Source organism: Lissotriton vulgaris, chromosome 2_1 (genome assembly GCF_964263255.1).
Source record: "Lissotriton vulgaris chromosome 2_1, aLisVul1.2, whole genome shotgun sequence".
In the NCBI taxonomy this organism is placed as follows: Eukaryota; Metazoa; Chordata; class Amphibia; order Caudata; family Salamandridae; genus Lissotriton; species Lissotriton vulgaris.
In genome coordinates this window covers 871912122-871939012 of record NC_141687.1, presented here as the reverse complement: position 1 = coordinate 871939012, position 26891 = coordinate 871912122, and the positions used below count along the sequence as shown (strand labels likewise).

The 26891-nt window shown below is 46.2% G+C and overlaps 1 protein-coding gene across 1 annotated transcript; it reads left to right on the top strand.

Moving 5' to 3' along the window:
* The first annotated feature begins 207 nt into the window (after positions 1 to 207).
* LOC147731338 (dispanin subfamily A member 2b-like) lies at positions 208 to 25246 on the top strand. Its single transcript, XM_086956389.1, has 2 exons — positions 208 to 618; positions 23707 to 25246. Exons 1-2 carry the CDS (start codon positions 370 to 372, stop codon positions 23917 to 23919), a joined length of 462 nt encoding a protein of 153 aa, XP_086812515.1. The 5' UTR covers positions 208 to 369; the 3' UTR covers positions 23920 to 25246.
* Positions 25247 to 26891: the final 1645 nt, after the last annotated feature.

Below are 26891 nucleotides of genomic sequence, written 5' to 3'. Positions count from 1 at the left end.
CACGGCTGTTTTATGGCCTGGTGTGCCAGTTATTTTCTGCCCCCTTTGTCTGCACGCAAGCACTCGCCCAACCTTCCCTCTCCCCCACCCTGCTGCTGGCACCCCCGACTCCTTTACTGGCAGTGGTTTCGTGAGCACCAGGGCCACGCCCTTTCCTCACTCGACCTGTTGTGCTGGGATTTCTCCTCCCTTGTCTGGGGAGGCGCCTCCCTCTCCCCGCCTCTGACTGGAGTTGCACTTCGCCTGTCGTGCGTGTACCGCGTTCCCCCTTCACTGAGCCTCAACGCTGCGCACTGAGACGCACGGGAAGCTTTGTGGGAGGTTTGCAAACTTCAGAGCTGCAGGCCCCAGACCCCGTCTTCTAGATCCATGGATAACGGCAACTTTCAGATGCCGGCCGGCACTTACCCCTACACCACCGGCCCCTACGAGCCCCTGAAGGAGGAGATGGAGGTGGGGATCCTCCCGCACCCCCAGGGGTCGTCCGTCAACTCCACCGTGGTGAACGTGACCACCTACCACAACCCGCCCAGGGACCACCTCATCTGGTCCGTCTTCAACACCATCTACATGAACTTCTGCTGCCTGGGCTTCATGGCGCTAGTCTTCTCCGTCAAGGTGAGTCCGTGCCGCGTTTTCCCAGTCGCATCAAGAGGTGTCTCGTCCGTGCCTCTGAAAGCGTTGCTGGAAATTTCAATTTCCGTCCGGGAGATGGACCCAATATTTTACACCCTATGCCTCGAACCTGCATCCCTAATCCATTTAATTCCAGTGCCCGTTTGCGTTTACCGTTTATGCGTTCCGTTTCCTGAGCCGACAAACCCACCGTGTCTGTCCGTGCACCCTGCTTTGTGCTCCTGAAGGCAAATTTAAATGCGTTTCAGTAGATGGTTAGCTTTCAGCCCTTCTCAGAAAAGCAATGTAATTAACACCGATTATACTGTATTTATAAGTAGCATTCATTTGTCCTGCCTACTTTTAAATGTGTGTTGGTAAGAGCCAGATCCGAGCCTCGGAGATTTGCTCCACTAGGGGGCGCTCCACTAGGGGGGCGAGGGTCTGCACAAGACATCCAGGACTGAACGCGAGGCACCTGCCTTGGTCCACCCCCTGAAAAGCCTGTCTCTGTAGCTGCCCATACAAGATACCTGTCAACTGCTGTTTACTTCTGTTCTGCCTGACTAACAAAATGTCTCCATAGGCGTTCATGCAGTCACCCACTTTTCAAACATGTATCGCCTCCCTATAGCTTTACATTCAAATCTACCTTTTATGGGATCGCCGCTTTAACGGAATTATTTCACCTGTGTTTTTGAGGCAAGAGTTTGACAGGAGTGACATGACCTGTTTTCAGCCCGAAGGCGCAAAGATTGTTTTCCCTTTCTTTCAAGGTCATAAGTGGAGGCAGTCCAGGCCGGCGACCATTTGTCTAAAATGGAAGTAAAATCTGGAGGAGAAAGAAAAAAAATACTAACAAAACGACAGTGAAAAATATCAACGTTCCAGAGATCGATGACCAATTTAAAAAAAAGTCCGTTCAACTGTACTGATTGAATATAGTTTCAACCTATGCGACACTCCAAAACCCCTCTCTTCATAACATGGACATTTGTAAAGCGCAGGTATCACCCGAAGGTCTCAAGGAGCTGCATAACAGATCTATATTGTTACCCAACAATAACAGATCTATATTGTTACCCAACGGTTCTCATTTTATCGACCTCAGATGGATGAAAGGCACTGCATAACAGACCTATATTGTTACCCAACAATAACAGATCTATGTTGTTACCCAACGGTACTCATTTTATCGACCTCAGATGGATGAAAGGCTGAGTGCACCCGCCGGGATTAGAACCTGTGACCATGAGGTCGAACATAGCCCCCTTCAGTGGATGCATTAGTCCACTGCGCCACCAGACCCAGTGCCCCTATGGAGTCCTGGTGTCTAGGTCAGCTCGAAGAGGCCCTTTAGGGTTCTGTGCACTTTTAAAAGGCAGTCAGTGAGATCTTGTCTTCTACATCCATTTTTCTGCAGCCTCTGCATTCTGATGGCAAGGCCAGGGCTTTAAGGGGATGGAGAAATCGGGGTCTCTCAAAGGGGCGGGGACAAGGTAATTAAGGGCGTGGCTTAAAACCCTCAAGCCAAACATCTGTGCTTAGCATAGTGTGCGGCCTGACTGGCATTTAGCTACTTTTGTGCTTGCATCCAGATATATAATACAACACTTACCATCATACCTACAAGCCAGGACTATTGGCTTTGTCAATGGTTGTTAGTTGCATAAGATAAATAAGCAACAACTATGGTGTCCTATATTATATTGAAAAATGGCTAGATGCCGACTTTGGAGCTTGGGAAGCAGGCTCGAGGGTCTGCTCTGCATCCTGTGATCCAAATGTGTGTCCTTGTGTAATTGAACTGGTGCTCGTGTAAAGCGCTCCGAAACCTTCAGGCCGAGTTCGCGCTATAGGAAAGGTTCTGAAATGATTAGTCTGTGAAAGAACTGTGACGAGTCTGTTTGGAGTTGCAAAATCAGTGAAGGGTGGCACTGCTGTAGAGGTGAGATTTTGTTTTTCACCCTGTGGGTGAGGGCGGCAGTGGAGAGCCCGATAGGGACCGTTCTCGGCGCCTGATTTGTAGAGCTCTCGGGACGGAGTACCGCCAGGACCCGGTCAATTTAAAGCCTTGGCAAGGGTACCCGCACACCCACACCATTTTCCTAACACCCCCTTGCATGTTTGTGCACCTAACACCACACATGCTTGCTGCATTCAGTTCCGGGCGGCCTTCATGGGACACCATGTGGCTTGGGTTAGAGGGTGTCCATGCAGAGAATCCCTATGGCGGCGCCTGCCGCTCGGCCCAGCCCACAACCCAGCTGAGCTTGAAATGAATGATTTCTTCAGTCAGTGCCTGCAGTGCTGCTGCTCAGTGTTAACAGCAGCCTATGCTGCCTGGCACCATTCTCACTATCTTTTTCTATGTGGTTTCTCTCGGCGCTAGTAAGTCTGCTGGGCATTTCCAAAGTGTCTGAGAAAAGTTTAAATATCCTCCGTCTTTCTCGATCTTTTCTTCCCTCTTTCTTCTTTCCCCGCTTTCTTCCTCTTTTCCTTTATTTTCTCTTTCTCCTCTCTCTTGCTATTTCTCCTCTTTCTTGTGAATAGTGATACTGTTGATGCTTTTTATTATTCCGGTCACTAATTCTTTGTATTCTACTATACTTATATGCAATTTATCCAATGAATTATTTGTAACTTGGCCACTATTGATATATTATTCTTCATTGGTACTCATCGCCTGTATCACTTTCTATTATGCTTTACTATTTATTTACTGCCACAAATTCTAATAAAAAAATTTGAACATTATATATATATATATATATATATATATATATATATACATATATATATCCTGTCTTTAGGAAGCTTTACAATATGCGTCTTCTGCATTAAAATCTTCATTTCAGATTTGGACTCGCATAAGCCACAAGACAGTGTCCTATTAGATCAGGCCGTTTGTTCTCATTCTGCAACAGTTCGTACCGGGAAACAGCCTTAAAGCATGCATGTATTTACCACGCTAAATGTTGCCACACATATGCCTTTGCCACACAAAATGTTACCGCGCAAATGCATTTACAAGGAAAATATAAGTATTTCGCGGGTAAGTGTGTAAAATATCTATCTACCTATCTTTTTATGTGTAGATATAGAGAGATATATATATCTATATTGGGGCAAAGGTGTTTTTAGGGTTTAGGAGTGGGTGAGGTTAATAGTTGGCTAGGGTATGTTTAAGGTGGATAAGGTACTTGGGTGGCCAGGGTATTTTTAGGGGTTAGGGTGGGTAAGGGTATTTGGGTGGCAAGGGTCTGTGCAGGGTGGGAAAAATTTAGGGGTTGGGTTGATAATGTAAATATTTATACAGGTACACACACACACACACGTGTGTGTATATTTGTATATGTGTGTGTATATATGTATATGTGTGTATATATATATATATATATATATATATATATATATATATATATATACACACACACACACACAAAAAGGCTTTATACTTACCTGAGAAATACTTACGTTTTTCATTGTAAAGGCATATATATGTATGTTAAAGGTTTGCATGGTTAAGGCACATGTGTTGTCATGAATGCACGGTAATGGTAGTGTGGTTCCGTATGTTCATATCCTGTGCACAGGATCGCTGAAAAACAGCTAGAAAATGCATTTATATCATAGTTGGACTTGAAACAATGTACCATTTTGTTTGGCATCTTTAGTTACATTGGGCATGGGCTGGAAACAAATTATAGTAAGACTGATACAGAAACGGTTCTCCTCAAACATTTGAAGCTCTGTGTTTTTTTAACAGACTAAGAACTGAAAAATGTACTTCTAGGGCGAAATAGTTCAAATACACCAGTTATTCAAATTCTAGGGCATTGCTACTTGAGCTGTATAACACTCTAAGGCTTAAAATCCATCCGATGTCCAGTGGCGGTCCCTCAATGAGGGCAAAGGAGTGTCGCCTCACCGCTGAAAGTGAAGGGAAACATGACAAGTAAAATGGTAATAAACAGACTTTATTGCCGTTTTATTTTTCATTTAGGCAAGGAACAGTTGGCACAGTGAACTTCAGTTTAAAGTGCGTGGGTCACTGGGCTGCTGTCTTTTGACAGCCAGCCTGACATGCGCACTTTAAACACTCCAACCCGAGCTGTCTTAGACAGCTGGGTGGAGTACAAGCTAGGGCATGAAGGAGTGTCATACCAGGGCGCCCCAGCCAATCCTGGTGCTGCCCTCGTGCTGCCTGAGCAGCATGAGTGGTGCCAGGATTGGTAGAGGGGAGTGGAACAAAGCTTTGGAAACCTGCTGGACGAGCCACCGAGTGCTGAGATAGGAAAGTACATCTTTTATTTCTTTAATTAAAATGACCTCACTGATAGGCGACAACAATACAGACTTTTTTATCACATTTTAAAAACTTGCATAAATGTAACGATTGTACTGGTTTTAATTAACTATACATAATAAAATTTATCTTATCTTATCTTATCACTGATAGGCACTGTGAGAAACTCACAGTGCCTTCAGCCTTAACTGGCCTGCAATAAACACTGTTTACAACTGACCATGATCGAGGGCTTTGTCACTGAGCCTAAGGGCACTGCTGTGGTTGTAGTTTGTTTTGTTTTAACCAGTGCCTGTCAGTGGGTTAAATTCCGCCCACCATTTTGTTTGCTGCTGGCCACCACAATGTGTAACTAAAGACTATTCATTTAAAAGTAATATCTCTGGTACGAGTGAAGTTTGTGTGGGATGTCTGTCCAACGGTGTCTGTTCCAAAACCACTTATATCTGTTAGAGTAAACATTGGTTATTGAAACCGGGGGGCATATGTACAAGCCCCTATCGCCACAGGAACGTCACTTTTTGTGGCGTTTCCGTGGCAATAGGGGTCATGCCTTATGTACAAGACAGCGTTAAGCCACTTAATGTGGCTCAACGCTGTCTTGTACATAACGCCCCTTTCACGCTATGATTTACGTGAAAGAGGTGTGCAGTGAGTGTTGTGGTGGGCATTCCACTGCAACACCCATTGTATTTGACGCTGCCCCCTATGTACAAGGGTGGCGTACATAGGAGGCACCGCCAAAATTAAGACAAGTAAAATCCTGGTCTTAAGTTGGCGAAACGAGGAGAAATGCATTATTTCTCCTCGTTTTTTTCTTTTTCCATTTGTGCTGCCTTGTGCAGCACACATGGAAAAAGCAAAATACCTTAGTTTGTTTATGTACAGGAAGGTGTCCCTTCCTGTACATAAACAATTTTTTTTAAAAATGCCATTTTGTAACTTTCATGTGTGCTGCACGTAGCAGCACACGTGAAAATTACAAAATGGCCTTTTAGGATTGTTTGTGTACAGGAAGGGACACCTTCCTACTCATAACCAAACCTCTCCTGCACACAGACACCCTTGCACTCTGGTGCAAGGGTGCCTGCGTTGGCGCTAAGTTGTTAACCTTAGCACCTTCACAGGGAGAAACGCAAGGTTGCATCACATTTTTGTAAATATGGTTCAGCCTTTTTCTTTTCGGACTGAGGACACACGCAGGAAGATTTCGAGAGAGGAGATAATCAACTGTGCCCAAATCGGCACATAACAGCAAAACACTGCCACTGACACACACATTTTTTTTTTATCTGGGAAGCAAGGATACCCTTCAGCCATATAGAAGGGAATTACTAAACTCCACTTGTAAAACGAGTTGGTGACTTCATGGTCCATGTTACATTGGCCCTTCCATGATTGGGAATCCCGCGAAGACTGTCTGATTGAAGGAATCACGTTATTTTCTCAAGATAGAAAGATAAGCCCTGAAGAAGCCGGTGTTGGGCGACAACGTGTAGGCTGTGGATTAAATGAATCGAAATAAAAGCATTTGAAATCTACGTCATCTGTTTGGAGACTCATCACTCCTGTCATCTATTTATATATTATGTATGGCATTTAAAGCTAGAATTTGCATTGTACACGTTGCCACTCCACATGTATGCAAAAGAAGTATGGTGCAGCCTTGTGTTTCCGAAGTGGCAGAGCGTGTTGTTAAGCCAAGGAGGCTAACGACACGCTTCGCCACTTCATTGTTCATATCCCCCTTGGTGTCTTTAGAAAATAATGTTGAAAAACCTGGTTATCCACCTGAGGGGCATTCATTTCGGAGACCCTTGGAAACCAGAGGTGTACAACACAGATGCCTCCCAGTAGTCATCGAGTGCCCTGGGACTCGGAGAAAAGGACATGTTGGAATAAACTGACAGTCCAGTTCGGTGAACCTGTACTGCATTTTTTCTGGTTCTGGTTTCACTTTTTGCTTGAGTGCTTGGGTGATCTGTGGTAAAAAACACAAAAGCATACAATACTATAATACTGTGACAAAATCAAAATTATGTTTCTGCTTTTTACTTTTCGACGCGCGTTTCGGCATATGTCACACCTTCATCTGGAAAAAGGAGAAGTAAAGCCACGTTTCCTATAATTAAAAAACAATTCTTAAAACTTTATGTATAATTCATCTTACAGTATATACATAAGCCATTACATTGAGTTGACTATGATAGGTAAGTAACCACAATACACAGTGGTCTCTGGGGGAGACTACATCTTATACTAAAAAGGTGGAATACGAACTGCGACCAAAGTTGGGTGGTGGACCAGGAGACCCAGAAGAGCTGGGGACCCAAGAAACCACCTGAGGTAAGTACCCAGGAACCCCAAGGAGGCTGTGTGCAGAGTGGAAACACAGCTGCGTACTCCATAGAATTCAGCGGATAAGTCACGGTTGTAGTTTTGAAGAAGGACCTTTCCCAGTGGACCCTGAAGAAACCCTCTGGAAGACAGATGATTGGAGTGTCACCCCACCTGTGGATACCCCAGGAACCAGGATACCTACACCAGGGAAACTTGGTGCATAGGTGTGATGTGATTTCAGAAACCGCCGCAGACCACAATGGAGGACGCCAGTAAAGATGCCCCTGGCGAAGAAGGTGCACGAGTCTGGTGGAATCCGAGGGTAGATTCTTGAAGTGAAAACCCTGCAAGCATAGGGTACAATCTATGCCACTTGGAAGTGACCAGGAGGCACCGAAGAGCAATGTCCACTGATGCTGGGAGATGCAGAAGTGATGATGGTGACCTTGTCGCTGCAGCTGTGAGGACCAGGCGATGCTGAGGAAGACCAGGAGCTATGCATGAGTTGTCCCATGTTGTAAGTCGAGAACCAGGGGGTTGGAGTCCAACTGGAGCACCAATAAGCCTTGGCCGCTGCGATAGGCGTGGAAAGTGATAAAGGAGCAACATTGGAACCAGCGAGGTCCAAGTGACTCACCACAAACAGGATACCTCCTAAACGAAAGTAAAACCCAGATAATATGCACAAATAACATCTCCGGGGCAGATAGGAGGTGTCAAGATTCAGCAATATATCTGGGAGTTAGGGTAAGTTCTGTAATAAATGACATCGTAAAAGTTAATTTTAATCCGTTGATTTAAAACAATAAATACAGACCTTAAGAGACTAGATGTCCTTCACCTCTCCATAATAGGAAGTGTAAATGTACTCAAAATGACCATGCTCCCTAAGATACTATATTTCGTCCGCTCAATTCCTTATCTGATTGACGCAGCTACGTTAAAATCAATCAAGTCATTTTTTATGAATTTTTTCTGGCAGTACGGCAAAGTCAGACGATCGATGAAATATATGTCTCTCCCACAACAAAGGGGTGGGCTGGCATTGCCAAACTTTAGATTTTATCAATGGGCTTGCTTGTTGAGTCAGATGGCTATACTATTTGAGCCTGCGACGAAAATGTCGGACACCTGATATGGCAATCAAGAAATACCATCTATATATGTGAGGTTGTTGGGCAGAGAGGCCCTGGGACTCATGTTACGTAAAAATTATAGGCGGTATTACAAGAAGATGTGCTACAAGGTCTCTGATAGTCTCTGGGAAATCTGGACTTGAGTCCGAAAGGTGCTAGCGATCCCTAAAATTAATTTTTATACACCTTTATGGAATTCTAGCATCTTCCCACAAATCAGTAATGATAGGATGGGGGCATTATGCGAGCAACACTGGGTCAAAAGAATAGGAGACATTTTTGAAGGGGATAATCTCTTGAGCTTCGTAGAGATACAGCAGAGATTCAGAATTCCTTCAAGTTAGGGTTTTAAGTTTCTGCAAATTTGTGGTCTGCTGAGGAGCATTAGGCCCCGGATTATTCCAGGAGGTCAGATCAGTATGATTATCTGTTAAGAGGTGGATCCAAATTTAAAATTATCTATGGAAACTTAGTTTCAAGTTTACAGGACGACCTGGAAAATGTGAAATGACCTGGGCAACTAAATTAGCTGACCCGAATGTGGATTTTGATAAATCTCTGCAGTTGGCTGATAGAGTATTCCGGTCGTCAAATGTGAAAGCCCAACATTCTAAGACGCTCTTTAATCTGTATTTTACCCCTGCTAAATTGTTGACTGGGGGAAAAGAGAGGATGACAAATGCCCAAGATGTCATCACTGAAATCAAGGGAGAGATTGAAAAATTCTGGGAGGGGCTGCTAGGCTTCAAGATCGACCTATCCCCTACCCTAATGTTAATAGGAACCAACAGCAACCCGGGCCTCAATAAGGAGAACGAAGCTCTCATATTTATATGCGTAGCTGTCCTCCGGCTATTGTTAGCTGCCGGTTGGAAAGATGTAGTATCCCAGACTTTTAAGATGTGGTTGGCTAGGCTTTTAGGGATTTATAATAGTATTGAATCCGCTCTCTACTCACTTAGGGGTAGAACAATGAGGGATTGAGGGCAGGCTATCTGGAGGAAAAAAAGAAGAAAAAAAAAAAGGAACCAGCGAGGTCCAAGGGACTCACCACAAGCAGAGTCAGAGCAGGCCCTAAGCAAGCAGGGGAGCCCACAGAAATAGAGAAGAAGACCCTCAGGAGGACCCATATACCAAAGGCGCAGGAGTCACAAGAGCACCTCGGGCAGCTCACCAAGAAGGCAGGCCCACGGTGCAGAGGATGCAGGTAAGACGCTGTACTGGGCAAGAAGAGATGCTGGAGCTTCTTGTAGCTAGAAGATCTCTGGAGTGCAGAGCCAACAAGCCTTGGCAACGGCAAGTCGACACTGTGCACAGGGGGTTTGCTGCTCTAACGAGGGATACTGGCCTCAAACTTACAGAGGACAGGTCAGGCCTCTGGAGTTTCAGAATCACCACCTGTGTTGCGGAGCCTTTCAAAGTCCGTGGTCGTTGGGAGCTGCAGACAATTTGGCTTTGTTGCGGTCCCTGCAGATGCAGGGGAGTGACCCCTTCACTCCAAGAGAGATTACTTTGGGTGTCCTTGATGCCCACAGGTCTGTGGAAGATCTTGGAAGAAGCACAGACGCAGATAACGACGAAGACTTTTAAAAAAGTGAGATCAGGAGAAGCAGAAGTCTTCCTTGATGCAGTCTCTGTTGCAGGCGAGTCCAAGTGACCAGATGGTCAAAGAGTGACGTGGTTTAAGGCTTGAGTCTAGTCCCACAGCAATTCTGACGAGCCACCCACAGGTGAGCCCTTAAGTACTCTAGGGAAAGGGTTGGAAACATTTGAGGGGGTCCCTCCCACAGGAGGGGCTGGACAGAGGGGAGGATACTCCTGTGTCCTTTGTCCAGTTTTATGCCAGAGCGGGAGCCAAGGCCTCCCTGAACTGATTCCAAATGGAGTATGCAAGGAGGGCACCAAATGTGCCCTTCAAAGCAGTCTAGTGATGCTGGCAAGAACCCCCACTGCAGCCCAATACACTAAATCCTGGCTGGGGGGAGGGGTGGTCACCCCTCCCTGAGACAGGAAACCTGTTGTTCTACCTTCCCCTCTGTGAGCTTGGCTCAGCTACAGCAGAATTGTGTCTGTGGTCGGCTGCAGCCAAAGCTTTCAGGCCATGAAAGGCTGAAACCGGGAGTACAAGATGTACGCCAAGGGAGCCCCCTAGTTCATGGGATCCTACCTCCAACACTGTAATCCGTGTTGGGGGTATAATTCCGATAGGGTTCGGTGCAGCCATTATATAGTTGGACATCTCGCAATGACTAATGTCCGCTATACGTATTAAAATTACTGATCTCACTTACAAAACCTGGAGAATCGACTCAGTGGTGTGTCCTGCTTACTGCCTGGGCACTCTCACTCTTATAACCAAGCACCTTGCCTTCAGGACTGAAAGGCCTGCCGTTAGGGTGACTTATAAGTTTTAAGTGTAGTGACCTCAGATATAAGAAAACGTATATCTGTCATAAGTGGTGCCAGCACCAACTCACACAGTCTGCAATGGCTGGCCTGTAGTCATAGTTTGAGTAGTCTCTCGTGGGTGGCATAATACATGCTGCAGCCCATGGGAGACCCCTGGTATACCTATGCCCGGAGTATCTCCGTACCATGGACTAGGGACATACAAAGGTACACCAGTAGCCAATTGTGGAGGTACAGAAGTATTTGCCAAGGCTAATTTAGGGAGGATGCACTGTCACTGGGGTACTGATCAGCAGGATCCCGGTCAGACTAATAAAAAAACAAAAAAAAATCACACCAGCAAAAAGTGGGGGGAACCATGCTTGAAGGATCCTACCTTCGCACACTCACCGAGCACATTGTCTTAATTTAAACCTGTTCAGATTACTGGCAAATGGCTGTTGTGGAAGGTTTTCTTTGCATCAGTTACATCTGCAAGACAGGCAGACCAGTGACGCTGCCAAGGATGTCCATTTTCCTATGTCTGAAGTATAAGTTCTTGAGTTCACCTCTACTTATCCACCCTTCCTTTCGACCCGGATCATTTCTAACTCCCACCCCGATCATGAAGCCAAATGGCTTGAAGAATAAAGAAAAAAATTAAATCATTCCAGTGGCCAAAATGGCACGTCTATACATATGTCTTAGTAATCAATGGTGTACATTGAGAGAAAGGAAGGCTGGTACAGACCACATGCGAACATGGGAACATTGCGGTTGGACTGGTAGTCAATGATTAAACAAGTGAGAAAAAAATTGAACGTAATTCAAGGCTGATTCAGTGAGCTAGGAGAAAAATAGGAGGGAAAAACCCAAGTCCATTGGTCGAGCCGGTTAGTGAGTGCAAGTAGGAAGTTTGTTAAGGACCGAATCTGCCTTTAGAGTATGTGTTTGTTATTAATGTGTGTTCTCATACTTTACTCAGGGCTTTGATGATAGAACATCATGCAGTTTGTCGTTCAAAGGCTACTTTCACACTGACTGTGTACATTGGCCCAGTTGGCGCTCTCCTCCTCAGCCACATACGCAGTGTTTAGTACACGATAGGCGAGTTATATATGTTTGCTTTATTGCATTTACAGCAGAGAAGCGGACTGTTTTTCCATTGAAATTCAGTGCAAGTGAGGGGAGGCTCCCTTTATGCGCGCTGTACAGTGTGTGGTCCACGCAGAGAGATGGACACGGTTCTACACAGAGCAGGAACATCAAGGTTGAGGTGGTGAAGATTGAGGCCATGGGATGGGGCTAGGTGTTGCCGCTAGGATTGGAGGCCGGGCCTGTTTGAAGGTCTCATCTTGTTCTTTCAATCTTGTTTGGTTTGTGTCCACTGCTGGGAGGAGCAGGCTACTTTTCATTGCTCCTTCCGTTTGGAGAACTGCGTTTGAACATCTTTAGAGCGCAAAAGTATTAAGTGTAATTGAGTCTGGTCATGTGTAGGATTTAGTATTTAGTATTGCTACAAGTGCTTCCGCTGAAGTAATCTTTACTGGGACTTTGCATTGTACGTAGTCATGGTTTTCATTGAGCTCTGAACATGGCCCCCCTACAGCAACGGACTCCAGCCCGTTGAATCTACACATCCGCTTTTACTCCACACCGCACGAATAATCCAGGCTGTGGACGCTTGGTCTCGAGTAGGTTCAGTAACTGTTCAACATGGGTGAAGATCAGGAGGGATGCAGGACACTGGGGGATGTGATCGGTGACCCTGGGGAATTGAGCTATTGCACAGCCCTGGGCTTAGTGTGATGGTCACGGCCATCTCTACCTGATCAGGGAGCTGGACTTTTGAGTTCGATGACTCTACACCGTGAATACCCTCTGGATTACAAGAAACCCTGAATACTCCTTTACTTTAACTAGATCTGCCTCTAGCATTGCAGATGTAGTTTGAAATTCTGCCCAAGGGGGTCAAGGAAGGTGTTTTTGGTTCAATCCCCTCTCCTGGCCCTCCTTCTATGCTGTCTCTTAAAGTACAACGCAGGCTTGGAGGGGGCGCCGCTACAGGGCATCGCCTAGTCTTCAATGTTGTCCTTGTGAGCCTGAATCAAAAGCTGCCTGGGAACACTGCCATAGAAATGTCGATACCAGGGTCTCGTTCTATGGGTGCAAGAATGAATCAGTCATCTTGGGTGCAAGAAGTAAACAGTCCTCATGCATTAAAATAACGAAAGAATCAAACCTGCAGGCTATTCCTCTTAAAAAAAACAATGAAACTATTCGAATATGTAGGTTATTCATCTTGAATTTTATTTGAGAGAAGACAAACGCATGTCTTTCCATCAAAGCACACTTTGAAGTTATGCCCCATAATATTGCGCATGGTTATGTTTCAGCTTGCACACAGTTGCAACAGACACACTGGACAGTCAATTCAATTTTTTATTAAACGTCGATGTTGAGATAAAAATCATAAAAGCACATTTTAACACATGATATTATAAACGATTCAACATTTAAAGAAAAACATTAAAAAGTGCTGACTATAGCTTGATTGAATAGCCCTGCTATAAGAGGCATATTTTCGAAAAGTGCATTGCTAAAGAACGCCCTACACTGCATCAGGGCAGGCTTTTCTTCATTGCCCTAGGCCCCTGAACACACTGGCTAGGCTCCTACTCAGGAAGAGTGCAGGAAGTGTTTGGTCTCTTTCTTTTCTGGGGTGAATGCAGTCTCCAACGAGTGGGACTTAAGCAGGAGAACTGGGTTGTTCCGGGTTAATGTAATTTAAAACGGGAGGAAACCGCTAAAACTGTCTCTGCAGGAGAAGGTGGGGTATAGGGCCTTTAGACTTCAGGTATGTTCAGACACTGTAGCCCCCCACACCCACAGGACGGGCACTGCTGGTGAAAGGATTGCGGTGTCCCTAAGTGAAGGGTCACCCGCCTCCTTTCAACCCTCGTAAGAAGCCATATTGTTTGAATCTGGAGTCACCATGACAACCCCCATTCTGGTGGCATCCTGAATGACTGTCCAGGGATCTTTCATAGGCTAACCAGTTTTCCCTTTATGAATGACCGGTCTAGCACCATGAGTATGTGCCCATGTGACCACATGTCTTTGCAAACAACAATGTATGTTCTTTTATTTTGTAAATTTTATTCTGTACCAAGGAAAAGGTGAATATTACCAATTTCAAGGCTACTTGGTCTCAAAGCCGCCCTGCATTTTTAGCATTACAATTTTTAGAGAAAAAGTTTTACTAGGGCCGTAGCTTTATATTTAAAAAGTGTAATCAAATATAGGAAAACTATTGGTATATAAACTTTTCAAAAATATGCCTCTTATAGCAGGGCTATTCAATCAAGCTATAGTCAGCAATTTTTAATGCTTTTCTTTAAATGTTGAATTGTTTATAATATGTGGTAAAATGTGCTTTTATGATTTTTATCTCCATATCGAATAAAGCTTTTTTTAAAAATGGAATTGACTGTCCAGTGTGTCAGTTGCAGGCAGCACTCGCCCGCAACTGTGTGCAAGCTGAAACATAACCATGCACAATATTATGGGGCATAACTTCAAAGTGTGCTTTGATGGAAAGACATGTGTTTGTCTTCTCTCAAATAAAATTCAAGATGAATAACCTACATATTCGAATAGTTTCATTGTTTTTATAAGAGGAATAACCTGCAGGTTTGATTCTTTCGTTATTTTAATGCACGAGGACTGTTTATTTCTTGCACCCAAGATGACGGATTCATTCTTGCACCCATAGAACGAGACCCTGGTATCGACATTTCTATGGCAGTGTTCCCAGGCAGCTTTTGATTCAGGCTCATGACAAGGACAACATTGAAGACTAGGCGATGCCCGGTAGCATTCATCTTAGAATCCCAAACGCGGGCCATTACAAACACCGTGAACCTCCCACGTCACACCACCCGGGCCAAGCTCGGATCTCCGGGTACTTCCCCGTGTAGGGCGCTGTTTAGCAATGCACGGGTCCACAGGAAGTTACCTAAGTAGACTCACTCGGAGTAGAGCGGACTTCCGCTTCTCCGTCTGCTTCCTGTGTTTTGAGTAGGTGCACCACGCACGGAGTTTCCACCAACTTAACATGTCGATTTGCTCTGCAGTTCCCTAAGCCTTTGCTGAGACACCTGTGAGGCTCGTGCTCACCATCCAGCCCAGAGGGCCCACCTGCTTCTGTTGTGTAACAAAATGGAAAATGGAAGTGAACGAAACAACAAAATAATGCTCAATATGCAACGCCAATCGAAAAGATTGTTGATGCAGGCGCTGCTTAATTTGCGCCGGTGTTTGCCGGTAGATCCCACCAGCATTCTTTTGGGCACTGACACTGATTTTTCCTCATCGGGGGATAAAGCAGGGCCCGGTAAGAGTGATATAAAAGGACAGCAAGTGTCTGGCCGTGGATTTAAAAGGCCTGAGGTGAAGTCAAGGCTACACAGTCTTTGTGTTTGTTACTAATAGCAGCGCCAGCGGAGAACTTTGAGCTTCGGCACTCATTCTTTTACAAATTGAGCACTAGATGCAGGGGATTTGAGCTAGGTTTAGGCATACTTTTATAATTCAAATAGTGGTTTTGGGGTTGGGGGTCCCCTTCGATCTAACTTCTTTAAACTGTTATAGTTTTACGTTATAAAGCAACCTAGAATGTGTTGGTGTGTTGACTTGTCTCCTGTGTGGGACAGGATGATTTCTCCACACTCGAGGCGAGGTGATGGAGTCTGTGCAGTGGCGGTGGTGGTTTTATTGTAGTACACGGTTGGGTCACTGGGGGCGCGCAGTCGGTTGCTATATACACCCCCAGTGTCTTCTGTACATCAGTAGTTTCCACTTCTGCCTGTCTCGCAGCCTGACCCTTCTGGGGCCTTTCTGCACCCATCACTTCTTTGCTCCGTCCTGGCGCAGACACTGATGCCAATGCACAGCCAAAGGCGGAACTTGACGCGTAACCTTTCTCAGGTTATGTTCTTTCACATGTCGGTGGATCTGCCCCCCATGGTGTTGATGGCTTTAAGTTGTCCACTTCATCAAAAAGAGAGGTTTTCTAAACAATCTCTGCCCCCGCAGACTGTCTGCATGCACAGGCAGGATGTTTAGAAGGAGGCCATTAAAATTTGGCAAACTCCCAAATCTGCTTCGACTGCTTGCAATAAGATCACAAATTCAGAGCTCTGGCTGATGAAAGCCAGTGTATTTTGCCTCACCCGGATATCAGTCCTGTCTGTCAGTGGTTCTTGGCAGAGAAAATGGCCCATCCCCTCCCCTGCACATCCTGGCAAAGAGGCTTCGCAAACAGACATGCCTGAACGGAAACTGATCTGTTTTACTGATTAGATGAGTTGCGTGTGCCACTGCCTGCTGGGGAACTACGTTTTCCCTTTTGCCTTTAGCACTCCATGGAAAAAATGTTTTCTTCTCTCTCTCTCCTGTATTCTGCCCCCCCTCCCACCCCCTGTCCAGCACGCCCTGTATCCTCTCTTCCCTGGTTTACCCAGCTCGTCTGATGCTACCCCACCTTCCTGCCCCTCGTCTTTGTTGTGTATATCCCGCTTCCCTCCCTGCTCACTGTTGCTTCCCTATCCACTTCTCTGTTGCTCTTCTGACCCTCCCCATTTTCTTTGGGGAGGGCCCAGCAGCTGCACTTTGTTTCCAATCCGCCATCTTTGAACAGTAAATTAAAAGTAGCATCCTCAGCGTCATGGTGCGTGCATGTTCATTCATGGTGCGTGCATGTTCATACATGCACACGTGTATGTTATCATGCTGTTTGGTGTCAGCAGCAAGCATTGGTGAAGCTGAAAGGTCAGCTGACGCCTTTCATACTTGTGACCTCGTGGCTCTGCCTTACTTGTTTATTTTACTTTCCCTTACTTTTCTTAGTATGCCTGGAAGTTGATGCACAGAAATGGCTAGTCGCACTGATTGAGACTATACTGGCCTTTACTTTCACTTGTTTGTGGGTAAAAGGGGCCCCACGTTGTGGAGGTTTCAGCAGGCTTTTGGGGTTCTAGCTGACTGTCTTAACAGCATCCCTTGATAACTAATTGACTACCACAGATCCTGCTGGCCACCTGCTTCAACCTGGACAAGGCCAGGATGTTGCCTAATGGCCAGAGCTGCCGAATTTGGAGCTCAGAAGCCAGGTCCGAGTCTCTGCATCAGCTCAACATCCTGTGATTGTGGGCAACTCACTTAAGCTCCCTTTGTTCCCGGACAAGCCACCACCCCAGTTCCATCTGGATCTGTGGGGAGAGAGGAATCGGAGACGATAGGGTAAGACAATTGGGTGACCAATATGCCAGGATGTGAACCATTAGACTGTGCAAATGAAAGCGAGCCCGGGGAACCAGAAACACTGTTGTAGCCAAACCCCCCCCCCTGAACCTGAAGCCAATGCTCCGCCATCTGGACGGGCCTGGTCTAAAGACCCAGAATGTGGGACCGGATCCGCACCATCCGTACTTCAGGTAAAGTGACCACACCCTCACCGGTATGCAACCTTGCCCCAATAAAGAGACAGTCTTAGGCCGGAACAAGGCAGTACTTGTCCGGATTGATAGGAAAAACCATGTCCCTTCAAAATGGCCAGTATCACCCTCATGTGCTTGCGAGCCAAAGGGCTTGTAGGAGCGTAAACCAACCAATAGTGTAGGTAAGGATGAAGGAAGATCCCCTGACAGTAAGCCCCTTCCACCAAAGGGCCAACCGCTTCTTAAAGTCCCTCGGATGGATTTCAGACCAAACGGCAATACAGCAAACTGAAAGTGGCTGTCCCCTATCGCAAACCTTGGAAACCTCTAAACCAGAACTATGGGAACATGGAGGTAGGCGACTTGGAGGTCTGTGGAAGTCGTAAATCCGCGGACGCCGGCCAAGGGAATTATGGACTGTAAGATCACTATCTTAAATGGTCCTGACACATCCATTCAGTCTCTTCAGATCCAGAACTGGCCTGGAACCACCGTAAACCATCTGAACTAGAAAAATAATCGAATATCAACCCATTCCCTGCTCCTCTACGGGAACCAGAACAATTGCCCTTTTCAGTAGAAGAGCCTGAACGCCTTGCAGAAGAGTCTGCCTCCTCTCTGGGTCCCTTGGACAGTAGTACTGATGGTGCCCCAGCCGGTACAGTGACAGTCAATTCGATAGCCGCTCATGGCCATGTTTAAGGCCCACCGATCCTACGCATCCTGACTCTGGCCGTCCAGGCAAAACAAAAGCCTTCCACCCACAAAATCAACGCCCCCCTGCAATACTTGTCAGGACTTCTCTTGAGGGCCTTTTACTGATTTTTGGCTCCGGCCGAGGCCAATTGCTTTTTGTGCTGGAACTTCCTCTGATGCTCAGAAAAAGGCCTGGAGGGCTTCCGGAAGGAAGAAGGCTGATCCCAAAAGTGATGAGAAGAATAAGCCTTCCCTTTGTACAGCAGAGCGTGCTTACGATCCTTGAATGTCTTGGTAATCATGCTGTCCATCGATCCCCAAACAGCAATTTACCCTCAAACAGCACCTTTAGGAGAGAAGACTTCTCTGAATATTTCTCCACAAATTTCCCAGTAGAGGTGGAAGGGCAGTAAGTCTCTGAAGCCGAGGAGAATCCAGAGCAGGAAGCCACCGAACCCAAATCAGGACGTGAGACCCTGCGCCTGGGCTTAGCTCTGTCATCCAAAGCTCTGTCCACATCAGCCTCAATCATAGCCTGAACCTCAGAGGCAGATAGCAAAGCAGAAGGATCCGCAGGGCCCCTGTTTATGTTTGTAATGAAGGGAAGCGAGGGAGGGGATGGTGAGGTAATATGTTCTTGTGTAATGTAAATAGTGCTCATCTAAAGCCCTCCAATACCTTCGAGTCAAGTTTGCGCTATATAAAACTGCAAAAAAATACCAGCTGCGATGCTGCAGAGTTCCAACATTTTTAACAGTGTTCATTCCTTCTGGTTCTGGAAGTTTCCATTACAGTGGATTCTTCAGAATATTGGCGGGTGCTGAGCTGTACACATTAAAGTTGAACGATTGTGGTCACTCAAGAACATAAACAATCACTTCCACATTCTGGACTTGTAGGTAATCTTTCTAGCAAGAGTGTGTTGCGAAAAGATGCAATGATTTGGCTCAAGTAGCAGCCCAGGAGATAGGCTTGTCTCTACTCTTCACTGTTCTACTAGGAAAGTTACTCCTTCCAGTTGTAATTGGAAGTACGAAAAGAGCTTTGTCTTAGTTTCAGAATTCTCAAGTTAAGCCACGCAGTTTCACTAAGTGTTGAAATCAATTTTTTTAGACTTCGATACATGCAAAGTAGACCTGTTCATTTCTCTAGACATGGCGAAATGTACCTGGGTTGTGTCTTTGGTATGGAAGCTAGTCATTCATCCCTCCTAAACAAGACGCTTCACGAATCCCTAGTGCACACTTGATCCCCATTCCACTCCGTGCCAATGAAGGAGTTGGGGGTGAGGATAAGAAGCCGTGATTCTGTTGCCCTCAGTGGCCCAATCAGCTCTTTGTGAACAGTTAGTCTAGTCAGCGGCCTCCTTTTGAGATCTCACAGACAAGAGCGTCTGCCTTCTGTCTTAGTCTGGCGTAGTGCGACTCAGGAAATCTATCTGAACTCTTGTTTAACAAGCATTTGTAATGCAGTAGGTCTCACATTTGAGAGAGTTTAAGCTATTGGCATTGTAAGCGACAATGCCTTTTATTTATCTGTTTTGATAATTAAAACATAAATAAAAGGCATTGTCATTTACAATGCAATTAGCTCAAACCCTTGTACGTGCGAGACCTATTTCACTTCAAAGAAGTGGCCACCATTGTCCCGGGCTGCTTTGAAAGTGAAAACGTGCATGGTGTGCTGATGGTTGCAGGAAAGCATGTTGTGCCTTCAGTAGGATAAACTCATTAAAGAAAATCATGCTTACAGACTAAATAAGACCTACTGTGTAAGAGAAGTAAAAGGGACAGTACCCAAGGGAGGTTACTAATGAAGACCAGGCAGTACTAAGGAAGGACTAAGAAGCCTGTTAACGAATCAGAAGGCAGCATTTACAAAGTACAATGACAAGCCATTGGAAAATATGGGCGGCGCTTCAAGTACTTACTCAACTATAGCATGCCTCTTAGAGCAGCGCATGTGCTGCCTAGGCTTGGCTAAAAATCCTCTTCTGCGGCTGCAAGGACTTTAACCTCTGGGTCTATGAACCATTAGAAAGAAAATAGAGCTTTTGAAGGGGGGGGGGGGGGGCTATTCTGGCGAATGAGAAACAGTCTGTCACCTGGTGGGTAGTCTCCTGCGTTTTGGAATGCTGTAAAGTTGAAGGTGCTGCTTCTCTTTGGTGTAGTTCTGCTTCTTCAGTAAAACAAAGGAACCATTGGTGACATTCTAGCATCGCTTTCCTTTGGATATCTTCTGAAAGGAAGCCACTGCAGCTACCCTAGGCACTCTTAAGTGCAAAACATGTGATGTAAGCGCTGGCAGGATGCACACCTCGGACTGGCTTTGTTTAAGAATTTTATTTTCTAGGTCTAGTGTTATATTTGTTCCTACCTCATCTACTTTTTGATGACGGCTTTTAATGTGTGCATCACTGAAGAAAGGATGGCTGGGTGTTGTTCGTCATTCCTTTATGTGTACGTATCTGTACATTTGTCCTGGAGGGAAAGCCAAAGAATTCAAAGGTTTTGGGAAGCTAATGGGCACATGTGAATCAGGACCCTGACATTGGAGTCCGTCTCCCTCAGGTTCTGCGTGTGTTCCCCATGTGCCTAGGCATCCACATATAAGTATTTTACTCTTTGCAAAAAGTGTGTGGCACATTTACTCTGTTGTATCAGTTCAGTTAAAAAATAACATTTATTTGGACCATTTGGTCTTTAAACCACAGCTCATACATTAACATTTAAAAGAGTCTACACATTAAAAAGTCGCATTCTTAAGCAATAAAAATCAAAGCGAATCAACAAGTCACTTTGGTGAAAAGTCACAATATCCATGGTTCAAGTATGTACCCTCCTGCCCGTCGATAAGTCCTAGACTTTAAATGTTCATGCCCAAGGTACACGTTGTAGGTTCCACACACCCTCCTATCTTTGTACACAATAACAGTCCTGCACACCAGTGCAATAGTGTCAGGGTTTGCTTTTAATCCACCTTAGTGCATCGTACCAATATCTCCATCTTCATGTCCTACTGCCAGAAGGCTCTGTTTCTAGAATCCACATCCTAGTGCATAAGTGGCAAGATCTAAAGCCTGTTCCCTGCTGTTAGGGCCCACACACCATTCCACAGTCATGTCGTGTTAGGATCTACATCCTCCCTGCAAGTTACAAGATTAAGTCCAAGGATACACACCCCGTCTCACTCGTGCTCATAGTCACATCTTCGAGTGTGTGATGCACAGCTTTCTAGTGCTCAGTTATAATCTTTATTTCTTTGTCAGACGAATCCACATACAGCACACTTGCAACTGAAACCATATCCCCACTGTATTATCTATAAAAGTCTTTGACTTATTCCATGATTTAAGCTCCCGCTGGACTAGTGCCAGGATCCAGACTTCCATGCACCAGTGATAAACAATGTGAACAGCAGTTTGCAGAGCTAGTGTCTTATGCCTGAGCAGCGCTATTGTGGTCCCTATCGAGAGAGCTAGTATCCTATCCCTGAGCAGCATTGCTATGATCGCTATCCAGAGAGCTCGTATACTATCCTTGAGCAGCGCTGCTGGGAACCCCATCCAGAGAGTTAGTATCCTATCCCTGAGCAGCACTGCTGCAATTCCCATCCAGAGAGCTCCTATACTATCCCTGAGCAGCACTGCTGTGATCCCCATCCAGAGAGCTAGTATCCTATCCCTGAGCAGCACTGCTGGGATCCCCCAACCAGCGAGCTAGTATCCTATCCCTGAGCAGCACTGTTGAGATTCCAATCCAGAGCTAGTATCCAATCCCTGAGCAGCGCTGCTGGGATCCCCATCCAGAGAGCTCATATGCTATCCCTTAGCAGCACTGCTGTGATCCCCATCCAGAGAGCTAGTATCCTATACCTGAGCAGCGCTGCTGGGATCCCCAACCAGAGAGCTAGTATCCTATCCCTGAGCAGCACTGCTGGGATCGCCAACCAGAGAGCTAGTATCCTATCCCTGAGCAGCACTGCTGGGATCCCCAACCAGAGAGCTAGTATCCTATCTCTGAGCAGCACTGTTGAGATTCCAATCCAGAGCTAGTATCCTATCCCTGAGCAGCGCTGCTGGGATCCCCATCCAGAGAGCTCATATCCTATCCCTTAGCAGCACTGCTGTGATCCCCATCCAGAGAGCTAGTATACTATCACTGAGCAGGGCTACTGCGATTCCCATCCACAGAGCTAGTATCCTATACCTGAGCAGTGCTGCTGGGATCCCCAACCAGAGAGCTAGTATCCTATCCCTGAGCAGCACTGCTGGGATCCCCAACCAGAGAGCTAGTATACTATCCCTGAGCAGCACTGTTAAGATCCCAATCCAGAGCTATTATCCTATCCCTAAACCGCACTGTTAGGATCCCCATCCAGAGCTAGTATCCTGTACCTGAGCAGCGCTGCTGGGATCCCCATCCAGAGAGCTAGTATCCTATCCCTGAGTAGCGCTGCTAGGATCCCCACCGAGAGCTAGTATCCTATTCCTGAGCAGCACTGCTGGGATTCCCACCCAGAGAGCTAGTATCCTATCCCTGAGCAGCACTGCTGGAATCCCCATCCAGAGAGCTAGTATCCTGTCCCTGAGCAGCACTGCTGGGATCTCCATCCAGGGAGCTAGTATCCTGTCCCTGAGCAGCACTGTTGAGATCCCCCATTCAGAGCTAGTGTCCTATCCCTGAGCAGCCCTGTTGGGATCCCCATCCAGAGCTAGTATCCTATCCTTGAGCAGCACTGATGGGATCCCCATCCTGAGAGCTAGTATCCTATCCCTGAGCAGCGCGGCTAGGATCCCCACCCAGAGCTAGTATCATATTCCTGAGCAGCACTGCTGGGATTCCCATCCAGAGAGCTAGTATCCTATTCCTGAGCAGCGCGGCTGGGATCCCCATCGAGAGAGCTAGTGTCCAGTCCCTGAACAGCACTGTTGGGATCCCCATCCAGAGCTAGTATCCTATCCTTGAGCAGCACTGCTGGAATCCCCATGCAGAGCTAGTATCCTATCCTTGAGCAGCACTGTTGGGATCCCCATCCATAGAGCTAGTGTCCTGTCCCCGAGCAGCACTGTTGGGATCCCCATTCAGAGCTAGTATCCTATCCCTGAGCAGCGCGGCTAGGATCCCCACCCAGAGCTAGTATCCTATCCCTGAGAAGCACTGTTGGGATCCCCATCCAGAGCTAGTATCCTATTCCTGAGCAGCGCGGCTAGGATCCCCACCCAGAGCTAGTATCCTATTCCTGAGCAGCACTGCTGGGATTCCCATCCAGAGAGCTAGTATCCTATTCCTGAGCAGTGCGGCTGGGATCCCCATCGAGAGAGCTAGTGTCCTGTCCCTGAGCAGCACTGTTGGGATCCCCATCCAGAGCTAGTATCCTATCCTTGAGCAGCACTGCTGGAATCCCCATGCAGAGCTAGTATCCTATCCTTGAGCAGCACTGTTGGGATCCCCATCCAGAGAGCTAGTGTCCTGTCCCCGAGCAGCACTGTTGGGATCCCCATTCAGAGCTAGTATCCTATCCCTGACAAGCACTGTTGGGATCCCCAACCAGAGCTAGTATCCTATCCATGAGCAGCATTACTGGGATCCCCATCCTGTTAATGTAAACTCCAGTGCACTAATGCCTGGCTGAGCATCCACCGGCCTGGCCTGTTCATTGCCAGTGTTCTTGATTTACTTTGCTTGTATTTTCGGCTCTAACTGCTTTCCTCTTTTCCCAGGCACGGGACCGAAAGGTTGTGGGGGACATGAATGGTGCCCAAAGTTACGGCTCGACTGCGAAGTGCTTGAACATTGCAGCCCTTTTGCTGACCCTGCTCCTCATCATTCTCATCATCGTTCTCGTCGCCACTGGTGTGATTGCTTTTACACAAATGGTCCGTCAACAAATGGAACAAGGAAATCAGAACCCCTTATTCGGACATGGGAAATAATGTGACAACAAAATAATGGTGTCCAGCACTGTGAATCCACCCCTTGGATGTCTACACCTTCTCTAGTCTTCTGACTTTACTTGCAGATGGATACCATGTCTGCAATGTCCGTCCCACATCCTTCACCAGAAGACTCTGATTTCCTCTGCCTGTTCTGTTTGTGACTGCCCCAATGCACTGCTCATGTGGTTGCTGAGTGTAGCTTTTCTTGTACTCTTTGCTGGGGCTGTTTGATTAGTCCCACACATGCTGCAAGTGTTCTGGGGCCCTGTGATTTCTCCCAAACATATCTTGAGTGATCTGTGATTCCCCCCAATCCCCTCCCCCTCCTTTCTGTACTTGACACAGTACATCTTCTCCTCCAACTCCCTTAAGTGCTCTTATTTGTGTTTTTTTTAAAATCGTATTTCTCCACAGTTTTACTTTTTTGCTCAGATCTCCAGATTCCTGTAATTTCCCCTCGCTTTTCTCTGATGCAGTGATGTGTCCGAACATCTGTACTACTCGGGCCTAATTGCACTCCTCTTTGCAGGTAGAAAGCCTTTGCCGGATTTGTTCTCTGTCCCAGATTGCGTGCCTACACTTACATGAGCACGGAACCCCAGGCCTTGAGTGCTGAAGTGTGCACCCTGTAAGAACTGTCTCCGAATTATGCACTCTGGGTGTAGAGGGGGAGTGGGGCTAACCCAGGTTGATGCTTTTCTCATGAAAGCTCTAATGAAATGTGTTGTGGTGAAATCTAGCAATGAACCGTTGCAAAGGCGTCCAGACTATAGGGCGTAACTCCTCCAAGTGCTGGGGTAGGCCGGCAGGATCCTCTGTTGCCCTGTGATTGGGCAGCTGCTCTTTTGTATGCACAGCTCAACACACCATGGAAGGGAAGGAGTCTGCACAGGTATTGGAGGATGATGATGTCAAGGGGCGAGGTTAAAACCTGCTTTAACAAATCCAGTCTGCTAGAAGTTATGCCAAAGTACTATTGGACCAGGCCTTCTATCCATATGTTAGTTCCTATTTGCCGTGCTGTTGGTTCCTGTTTGTCGTTCCATCGAAGCAGTAAATAAGGGCGCTTGGAGCAGTGTTTAGGGGCATCTGAGAATGGTATGTTTTGTCTGTCTGTCCTGACATGAGTTTGCTGGACGTAGAACATGTCATGCTAATTGTAGTTATTCTCATAGCTTTGTCATCACTTTTGGCTGTCCTGAGCATTGGAGAGAAATCACTCCATGTTCAGACTATAATCTTGTTCTTAAGATTAACACATGTTAAAGAAATATTTTGCTGTATAAGGTGTTTTTTGACACTAATAAATATATCTACATTCCCATCCTGTGGTCCTATTGTGTTTGTTGCCATTTTTGCTTGTGACTGTCTGATCACCTTTCTGTGACCAGAGCAGTTTTATTTTTGTTTGTCTTTCTACAGCAACAAAGATGTCCCCATCACCACAGCAAGGGGCTTTATTGCGAATGTTCCATAGCAAAATGCCTGTGCATTTGTCAGAATAGAACACTGTGATGGCTGACCTGCTGGATTTGCGGATACACCTGTTTATTTGGGGGTCACTTATGCACATATTGATTCAATGCTTCATTTTAGTGTGAGTTTTCACTAAAGTCTTACTGGAAGTTTAGTCTGCACTTGAATTCTACATGACGGTTATGGCAAAAATATGCCATCTTTTTTGCCCTCGTATACCCTTTAATCCTTTCCATTGGACGAGACAGCTCAGTTGACCACAGGCACATTTTAAAAGAAATATTTATTTTTCATTTTATACAATAAACAGTTGTATTTCGGATACAGGAAAAAAGTGTCACATGGCAATTCCCTCTTCCCTTGCCCCCCCCCCCCCCCCCCCCCCCCACCCCCACTGAAATCTCCTTCGAGGCGCCTCCCTCCCGTGCCATACATATTAACTGAAGTTCCATGTGCCTTGTAGTCCGTGGAGATCTCCAGGTTCCTCAGTAGGGTGCTCACTGCCTACCCATCGCTAAGCTCTGTCAAACAGGACCATGCCTGACTCCCTTCACCTGAGCCTTGAGAGTGAAGGCCTGGGTATGTGCTCCCCTTTAACTGCGCTCAAAGTTCGTGCCCAACTGGCCAAGTCGTCTGCCAGTTTTTTCATCTGTATGGGTCATTTAATGGGCTTTTCTTCAGCCAGTGGCCTCTAAGTAGTGTAATTCACTCAATGAGCGATCGGGTTCCTGGTCCCCAACCAACCCTCCTCTACCCAACTTTTTGCTGATAGAAGTGCTAATTGTTGCAACTTGAACTGCATTTCCCTGTTTTTTGGCTTCTGCTAACCTCCTAGCAAGCATGACCACTGTGACCAATCAACCCAGAGGCCCGTTGCTCTCCGTACTCGTGTCATCACCTCCCACAAATATGCCAATACTCCTGGGCAGATGCGCACTAAGTGCATAAAAGTGTTGCACCCCGTTCAGTGGCGGCTGGTGACATTTGAAAGTGGTGGGGCAGAAACTCGGCAGCATACTGCACCGAGAAAATTTTGAAAAAATAGTGAAAAAATGGTGCCACCTTAATACCACTGGTACAGCACCTTTTGCAAATCCACACTTGTAGTTCAGTCCCTTCTGCAGAAACATGCTGCTACGAGCCAACTAACCCCACTTGTATGACTGTCGCCTAATGTGGCCATTTTCAAAACTTGCCAGCGACTGTGAAATCTCCCCACTTGACCAAATTCTGGGATCCTATCCAAAGCATTTTAATACACTGAGCATTATTTTGATTGATTGTTAGATTAAAGTGCACCTTGGATAAATTCAGTTTGGGATGTGCTCTAAATAGAAAAAACACTCTTGCGTATCAATTACTAAACAACAAGGTTGCTCCACTTAGCACAACATTGGCTTGTGTATACTGTACATGAAGAGCTGACATATCTAGGCTCACTCAAAGCATAATGTCAGGGCATGGGGGCCCATGTTTAAAAGCTTAATTTTAAT

Bases quoted from the DNA above. Each gene is read 5' to 3' on its own strand.
- LOC147731338 (XM_086956389.1), top strand. From the start codon at position 370: ATGGATAACGGCAACTTTCAGATGCCGGCCGGCACTTACCCCTACACC. The intron at 619-23,706 runs GTGAGTCCGTGC...CTCTTTTCCCAG, and splicing joins CGCTAGTCTTCTCCGTCAAG to GCACGGGACCGAAAGGTTGT.